General features: G+C 42.8%; 1 protein-coding gene across 6 annotated transcripts in view; it reads right to left on the reverse strand.

Moving 5' to 3' along the window:
* VGLL4 (vestigial like family member 4) overlaps positions 1–9,534 on the reverse strand; it is a 155,327-nt gene that overhangs the window by 38,755 nt on the left and 107,038 nt on the right. For 5 of the 6 annotated variants that reach the window (XM_019808804.2, XM_019808805.2, XM_034658788.1 and 2 more), the window contains one exon: positions 3,426–3,615. In XM_019808804.2, coding sequence (XP_019664363.1) covers positions 3,426–3,615 — 190 coding nt within the window. Of the gene's footprint in view, positions 1–2,675; positions 3,388–3,425; positions 3,616–9,534 lie in introns of those variants that run through there. The other variant, XM_034658789.1, reaches the window with a different exon arrangement.

The following is a 9,534-nucleotide window of genomic DNA, read 5'->3' on the forward strand; positions in this document are numbered from 1 at the left end:
CTTTTCCAAAGAAATATCAATTTGTAATTGATTATTTAAAAAAAAAAAAACTTCTTAGACATAGCAAATAAAAAGGAGGGAACACCCTACAGCTCAGAGAGGAAACATTCCCTCAAATCCAACAATGCTAAGTACCCTACAACAGGAAAAAGAGATGCAGCATCTTTCCAATTCGCCTACAGAATTTGTAATTCCGGTCTTAGAAGATACAAAGAGGAACACTGTTACTGTTACTGAAACAAACTATCATCACAGGAGAACAGTGACAGCACAATGAACAGACTGCATGCTAATCACCCAGAGGTCCAGGGGGGTGGAGAGGGAGGGGGGAGAATACTACTCTTTCTATTTGCCTAAAACTCTACATGATGACATCAATTGTGAGATGCCCATGAAATCTAACAATTCTATTTCTATTATTTACACTTTAAAGTATTTATAGCATAACATAATTATAACATAGTATGAATTATTTATAGTCATCTGTATTTCAAGGTCATATTTGCAATGACCCAAGGAGTTACAAAATCATTTTCTGTGGGCTATTTATTTATTTGACAGAGAGAGAGCACAAGCAGGTGGGGAGGCAGGCAGAAGGAGAGGGAAAAGCAGGTTCCCTGCTGAGCAGGGAGCCTGTGTGGGACTCAATCCCAAGACCCTGAGATCATGACCTGAGCCGAAGGCAGATGCTTAACCAACTGAGCCACCCAGGTGCCCCTCATTTTCTGTGTTAACATAGTAATAATAATACAAATGATGACTTTGGCTGTGTGCTTACTATCTAGATGCCAGGCACTGCACTAAGCATATACAGTCATCATATGAGGAAAGAAGTATGATTACTTCCACTGAAAGATAAAGAAACTGAAATTTGAGCCCCAACATTCTGAATGAAATTCACACACGCTCAGGCATTAAATTCGCCATAATGGTATTTTTATTTATTTTTTATTATTATTTTTATTTATTTTTATTCTTTATCATTGTTATCAATATCGGAATAAGGGACTTAGCAATAATAAAAGTTTTAATAGCTACCACAAACTGAGTATCATACTGCACCAAACTACATGCATGTGCTGATTCTTGAGCGCACGACAGGCCTCACATGAGCTGTTATCGCTGCCATTTTACAAAGAAGGATATTGGGCCCAGGTACATTAACTGACTGTCCAAGTAAGTGGCAGAACTGCGATTCAAGCCGAGGCATGTTTGCTCATAAAATATACTGCTTCAGGGTGACCTCCCCTTTCCTTCCAAAAAAAAAGACCAAATGTCTCCTACTTGGGTTTCAGGAAAGAGGATGGCAGAGGAGAAGAAGAAATTCCTAGTAACAATAGAATGAACAAATAGTTGAGCGCCCAGAATCTAAATTACAAGCCTCTCCCTATTTGGGAGAGCTCATTGTTTTGCAGTGCCTTGTTGCTGGATTCCTGATTATAGCAAATTCCAGGGCTCCAGACTGCGGGCTCAGCCTCTGACTAACACTACAGTGATTTATTTGAGGATAAATACCTCTGTCAGTATGTCTTATGACTGAACACAACAGTCCAAGCGGGCTGGAATGCACGGAATGCTCAGGGCTGCTGGCGCTGAGGCAGCACAGGGCTGCGGGCTTATCGGCCACCTCTCACTGCGCAAGGTCTCCGCCAATGAGAAAACGGGAACTGTCTGAGCAGTCACGTTCCTGCCAGAAGCAGCAGCATCCTCCGAAATCAGAACTGGGGAAGCCAAGCATTCTGAATAACCACAAAACATCAATTCATGCCCGGGGAGGGGAAAAAAGAGTAGACTCTTTGACCCTGGATCTACAAAGCTACACCTTCTAATAATCAGGGCCACCTCACCGGCTCTGACAAGCTCCCCCACTCTGACAATACCGACTGGCTACACAGTTGCCAGAGCAGACTCTCCGGGCAGCTGGCTGGCTGTCTCAAGTGCTGAAAACATGTGAAAAGGCATTCCACTCCCTTTGTGGGGCATGCGTGTTCAGAAGAGAGTGCGAAGGGGAAGCCGGAACAAGGCACAGAAGCAAGCTATTTTCCTAATGTAAACATGGTAGCCCTGGACAGATGCAGAAAACTTTCATTTCAACCCCTCTGTTTCACAAGTAAGGAAACTGAGGCCCAGAGTGTTGGAGCAACTCATGTCATGATCGTACAGAATGCCGGTGGCACAGGGAGGATTAGCTCCAAGACGGGCTCTCTAACAGCTCCAGCCAGCTCGCATACCAGAAGTGACCAGCAGCACCTTCTCTTTTTTTTTTTCCTCTCTTTTTTTAAAAAGATTTTATTTATTTATGTGAAAGAGAGACAGCCAGCACGAGAGGGAACACAGCAGGGGGAGTGGGAGAGGAAGAAGCAGGCTCCCAGCGGAGGAGCCCGATGTGGGACTCGATCCCGAAATGCCGGGATCACGTCCTGAGCCGAATGCAGACATTTAACGACTGCGCTACCCAGGCGCCCCTTGCAGCACCTTCTCATAAACACAAACAGCCATCTTTCCCACTTCAGGATGGTCTCGAGTTCATACCATGAATACACAAGGTGAGAATTAATTCAATCCTCCCCCCTTTCCTGCAGTTTTGCTTTCCACAACCAACTGTGGCCTGGAAGCAGACAATTCTCCCTAGTCACAGTAGCTGAATGCTACATCCCAACGCCTGTGTCACTCACCTCACTGCACCACGCAGACATGTCGTCATCTCACATCATCACAAGAAGGGTGGGCCCATCACAACAGAGATTCCAAGAGAAAGACCACATTCACATAACCATTATTACAGTATACTGTTACAACTGTTCTATTTTACTATTAGTTATCGCTGTTCATCTCTTACTGTGCCTAACTTGTAAATTAAACTTTCACATGGGTATCTACACCTAGGAAAACACACAGCGTATATAGAGTTTGGTACTATCCATGTATCAGGCATCCACTGGGAGTCTTGGAACATATACCCTTCGGATAAGGGGGGAGGCTACTGTATTTCTTAATGCGTACAACTCTAAACTCCTAAGCAAAACATTTTATGTATGTCTGTTCAGGCACTAACCTTTCCTTCCACTTCCTGGTAAGACATTCACCGAAGACTGTTTCTCCTAACAACCATCAAGTGATACAGGCAAGAAAAGGCAGTCTTCAGACAACCACCCCCCAGAAGCTGGAAGAAAAAGCTACCATCCATGGGGAACACACACACACACACACACACACACACACACACACACTCACACAAGTAAGTTGGAAGGAAAGAAGATGTCATTTCTCAGGTTATTAAAAACAGTTAATCCCCCGCCTGGCAGGTAAACACCGTTCATCCTTTCACTTCATAGCTGGCACAAAGTTGCAGAAGAACATGGCCCCAGCACGGAGCACACGAATCCAACACCAGAATGCCCTCACTTCAGAAAGAAGGAACTTACAGATGGGGGCTGAAGATACGACTCATCTTAGAAGCGTGGTCATTTTCACAGTCCAGGTCATCGTCCCCTTGCTCCACGCTGAACTTCCTCTTGCTGGGACTGATGGGCGGGGGGCCTGTGCGGTGACTGGTAAGGGCAGACGCCACAGGAAGGGTCTGCATCCTGGGTTCTCCCCTGAGAGCAGCTTCACCTACGCAAAGAGAGATGATGTCGTCACCAAGGAGGAAAAACGCCCCCTTCAGTGCCCCGCTTCCCCACCCACCCCTTGCAAAACTACTCCCAGTGGAAAGTTTTGGCAACAGGACGGGCTGCCTGCCATTCTCAGAACATGGCCTGAGCGTGAGGTGAGCTGCCAAGCACACGACATTTTACACAAACATGGTTTTCTACACAATAACTCACTCCCCTCCCCCAGCTTTATTGAGATATAACTGACACAGCGCACTGTGCAACGTTAAGGTGCACAAGGTGCTGATTTGATACACTTACATATCGCTAACACCTCCATCACGTCACATAATTCCCATGTCTTCAACAACTCTTTAGGGTACGGTCTAAAATTAAACCTTGCACTAAAGTAACAGACGGGCAAAAGTACTGACCACAAACCATCTCAAAAGTTAATTTAAAACAATAAAGGTCTTTTGATGTGTGGGTATTCGACTCTATACCTATAAGAGAAATGACCTAATACAGGCTTCATTAGAACATGACTAGAAACTCACTTTTCTTGCCTGTTACATTTTTATTACAATTTTGGTATGTTATTTTTTTTAAGAATGTGGAAAATTTATGGGTTAATAATTCATTTGCCCAAAACATTAAAAGAAATGAAAACACATTGTTTAATGAAAAATAAACATTTCATTCTTACAAGCACACTAAATATATATATATAAATGAAATACCCATATATATATGAAATACCTATATATATATATAAATGAAATACCTATATATATTTTTTCTTACAAGCACACTAAATATATATATATATATAAATGAAATACATATATATATATTTGGGGGGTTTTTTTGTATGTCTGTTCAGGCACTAACCTTTCCTTCCTAAAAAATATATATTTTAGTGGGCAGCAAAGCAAGGTTTACTGAGCGATAGCAAAGTGATAGTACAAAGCTCCCAAGGAGGGAGGGGACCCAAGAAGGTTGTCCTTTTTTTTTTTTTTTTAAGGATTTTTTAAAGATTTTTTTGCGGGGGGGGGGCGCACAAGCAAGGGAAATGGCAAGCAGAGGGAAAAACAGGCTCTCCACTGAGCAGGGAGCCCAATGTGGGGCTCGACCCCCAGGACCTGAGCCAAAGGCAGAAGCTTAATCGATTGAGCCATCCAGGCACCCCACATTAAATATATTTTGACTATTATCAGCACAAAGTTTCTGCATATAATTTGTCATGAGCTTAATACACAGGTGCAATTCTCAAACACTTTCAAAACTCAAATTAGAATTCACATTGTGATCTGATTCAACATCTTGGAGTTTTTCATTCCTGTAATTAAAAAGACTTTGTACTAAGCGATAACTTTGTGCCTCATTATTAATTAAAATAAGCATAACCCTTTATTATAATAAATGTTTTATGCCTTCTAAAATTTATAAATAAGAGTAATACATACTTTAAGAGAAAACTTCTAGTTTTCTAAGTCATATGGGAGGGGTTACCTAAATTTTTCACAAATAATAACCCTTTTGTCATGCTATTATTCATTCATACTGGCTTCTAAGGCATGGCCAATTTTGTTTCCACTTGGTCACAATTTGAGAGAAATATTAGGATAAAGTCAACTTCATCTGAGACCTTGTGGTACCTAAGAAAGGAAATCTTTGTTTGCCACCAGTAATTTTCATATCATCACAGATGTGTGGACAGTTTTTTTTTTTTTTTTTTTAAAGATTTTATTTATTTATTCAACAGAGATAGAGACAGCCATCGAGAGAGGGAACACAAGCAGGGGGAGAGGGAGAGGAAGAAGCAGGCTCATAGCAGAGGAGCCTGACGTGGGGCTCGATCCCACAACGCCGGGATCACGCCCTGAGCCGAAGGCAGACGCTCAACCGCTGTGCCACCCAGGCGCCCCAGATGTGTGGACAGTTTTAACAGTCGTTTGCTTCATACACATATGACAAATACAATTTTGTTAGGGAAAGGAGGGAGGGAAAAGCCTCCTGAATGTTTACCAGGAAAAATAAAACTTTTGCCAATTTGGTCAGCAAGATACAAACTAGCAAGTATACAGTGACCCCGTAATACACCTCCAGGCAGGATTTCTTTCAGAGATTTTGGCCCCAAAGCAAACTGGAACTTTCCATTTTAAATGAAATACCTAAAAACAGGCCATATGCTGGCCTGCCACACTCAAACATTCGGTAGGATTTTGGTTGCCCTCTACTTCCTATTTATGAATTTTTGGTTTAAAAAGCAAGCAAACAGGAGCGCCTGGGTGGCACAGTCAGTTAAGTGTCCGATTCTTGGTTTAGGCTCAGGTCGTGATCTCAGGGTCGCAGGATCGAGCCCCAAGTCGGGCTCCGTGCTCAGCACTGAGTCTGCTTATGACTCTTTCCCTCTGCCCATTCCCCCTCAAATAAATATTATTTTTTTTCTTAAGCAAGCAAATAAAAAGCCATGCCAATATTTATATGGTGATAAATCAGAAAATACTCTTTCCAAATATGCTCCCCTCTCTCGTACCCTTCACCTCCACAGAAAGGGGAGAGGGCATTTCCAATGAAAAACGTCAGTAGCCGGGCTAACTTTTGGAGGAACCCTGATGATACCCCAGGAACTCAGCAACTGCAAATCAAGCCTCATCAAACTGGCACAGAGCCACCATGCCCTCCGCCCTGTGTTTCTCCACATCCTTGGCCAGTTCAGCAGAGATGAGGAGTACTTGGGCTCTGTGTGGACCCCTGGGCTTTGGGAACCATTTTATCAGATGCCAGATGTGTAGCAACACCAGTTGCCATGGAAACCTGCCACCACAGCAACAAATTCACATCACTCCAAAAAATGAAGAGTCACTCATTACAACATTAGCATACACTGCTAAGCGAAAAGCAAAACTCTTGGAGTTAGAACAACATTGCCACTCCACTCTCCAATTTCCATCTTAATAGAAGCTTGTTTGCAGTTTTAAGTTCATCAAATGCATGCACTGCTTCTCTTTAAGACCAAATCGCTGGCGTCTGACATAGAAAGAAGAAAGTCCACAAGAATCCTTTGGAAACACTGGGATTTCTAACCTGATAAGTAAACGACCCACAGAGGAACAACAGGTGGTTCTTCCCTCTAGGGGCTGTGACAAAACTGTACCAAATCCCCTACAGACAAGGGGACATGCATGTTGTTAATCCTGGAAGGGGCCCTGTACACTTGGATTCCCTCACTGGACAGAGAAAACTGTGCCCCTAGACATGGAGGGACCTGCTCAGGTTCACAGTCAATGGTTTACTGTAAGCAAGAACCCATGCCCTCTGCCTATCACAGTGACATTCCCACACATGGCTCAGAGACAAGGCACTAGGGGTAGAAGGGAAGAAATTTAGTTACAAGCGCAGAAACAGGTCTTTTCAGTTATGACCCTCATTCATTTTGGGGCCTCCACTCAAGGACCCTCATGCAACACCTTGTATTATAAAGTGGGATTTGCTTTAATTATGGTCTAAGTGGCAAAGGAAGGTTAAAATTATTTTAGAAAAATTGAAGAGAACACATAGTCTGGGAACCAAGACATGGCAAGACATTGTCACTTTATTTACGGCCAGGTGAATATGGGCACACATTTCCCCTCTAAGGCCTGCCTACAACAAGGGGCTGGACTAGCTAACATCTAACACTTCCTTCGGCCCTCAGAGTCAGTAACCCAGCTGTGATCCACAATCCCGTAATCGATCAAGTACCAACCAGCCAACATTTATAAGCAATTATTTTTTTTATTATAATAATATTTTTATTATATTATGTTAGTCACCATACAGTACATCCCTGGTTTTTGATGTAAAGTTCAATGATTCATTAGTTGCGTATAACACCCAGTGCACCATGCAATACGTGCCCTCCTTACTACCCATCACCAGCCTATCCCATTCCCCCTCCTCCCTCCCCTCTGAAGCCCTCAGTTTGTTTCTCAGAGTCCATAGTCTCTCATGCTTCATTCCCCCTTCTGATTAACCCCCCTTTCTTTATCCCTTTCTTCTCCTACCGATCTTCCTAGTTCTTATGTTCCATAGATGAGAGAAACCAGATGATAATTGTCTTTCTCTGCTTGACTTATTTCACTTAGCATTATCTCCTCCAGTGCCGTCCATGTTGCAGCAAATGTTGAGAAATCATTCTTTTTGATAGCTGAGTAATATTCCATTGTATATATGGACCACATCTTCTTAATCCAGTCATCTGTTGAAGGGCATCTCGGCTCCTTCCACGATTTAGCTATTGTGGACAATGCTGCTATGAACATTGGGGTGCATGTGGCCCTTCTCTTCACCACGTCTGTATCTTTGGGGTTACTAAGCAATTATTACTTGTGTAACACTGAATGAAGGCAGCAAAATGTCAAGTATGTGTCTCAGGTTCAAAAAACTAGAAAGTGAAGCCGTGGTCAAATAAACTTGGAAACCAGGAGATTAAACAATTTCCACAGCAGCTTCTTCTCCACAGGCCTTCTTATCCTCTAAAGCCCTTGCCCGTTTCCAAGCCAGAAACACGGCAGTGCTGCTTACAGTCACCCCACCCCCACCATCCTACACGTTTCTGTAAACTCGGTCTTCCACGGCAGCATTCTGGCCATGTCAACCCACTAGGACCCCAAACAGCCAAGGGCTTGCCAATCACTGATGAAATAACCTCCAGGATGCTTCTGCATTCATAACCAACAAGTGGCCCCACGGCATTCCCAGCCTTTGTTCCTAGTATCCCCCCTTTGTAAGCTCTCAAAATGTCAGCCCTAGGGGTTAAACCAGACTGGACAACACTGCACAGAGACCTCATTGTTTAACCCCAAGGCCTACTCAGTTTCTTCCTCCCATCTTCTTATATCAAACCCTATGCATCTGTCAAAGGCCACTTAGAATGCCTCCTCCTCCAGGCTGTCTTCCTTGATCCTCAATCTAAAAGTCATCACTTCTTCTGAACACCCATAGAAATTTATCCCTATGATACTTCCCTTCCTACTTGGTTTTGTGCTCCTTGAAGCAGGGGACATTTAATTCATTTGATATACTCGAGAATGCAAAGCACAATATCTTCCGCATAGTAGATGGATGGTAAACACTGCTTGAATGAATTACGGGGCAGGGCAATGGGGTGTCCAGGTTAGGAGTTACAGGATATGTTAAAGATCAAAGATGCTATAAAATAAGGAATTCCAAAAGATCTATTTAAGAATATATAAAGAACTCTCAAAACTCAACAATAAACAGAACTCAATTTAAAAACAGGAAAAGATCTACATACTCATTTCTCAAAGAAAGATATGCAAACAGCCAATAAGCACATATAAAGATGTCTAGCATCATTAGCAATCAGGAAAACATAAATCAAAACCACAATGAGATAACCACTTTACACACACTAGTGGGGCTATCATCAAAAGACAGAAAGTGACAAGTGTTGACAAAGATGTAGGGAATTTGGAATCCTCGTGCATTGCTGGTGCAAATGCAAAATGGTGCAGTTGCTGTGGAAAACAGCTCTGGGCAGTTCCTCGAGTGGTTAAACATAGAGTTACAACATAAGCCAGCAATTCCACGCCAAGGTATATAACCAGGAGAAATTAAAACACATATTCACATAAAAACTTATACATGAATGTTCATAGCAGCATTATTCATAATAGACAAAAACCCAAACGCCAAGCAACTGATGAATGGGTACAGAAAACATGCAAATCTATCCATATGATGGAACACTACTCAGCCATAAAAAGCAATGAAGTACTGATTTCATGAATGAACCTAGAAAACAGTATGCAAAGTAAATTCCACCCCCCAGACACAGAGGGCCACATACTGTCTGAGTCCACTGACACGAAATGCCCAGAACAGGCAAATGTGAAGAGACAAAAAGTAGATTAGTGATTGCTGGGGGGGGGGG

This window comes from Ailuropoda melanoleuca, chromosome 4, assembly GCF_002007445.2.
Source record: "Ailuropoda melanoleuca isolate Jingjing chromosome 4, ASM200744v2, whole genome shotgun sequence".
Taxonomy (NCBI): domain Eukaryota; kingdom Metazoa; phylum Chordata; class Mammalia; order Carnivora; family Ursidae; genus Ailuropoda; species Ailuropoda melanoleuca.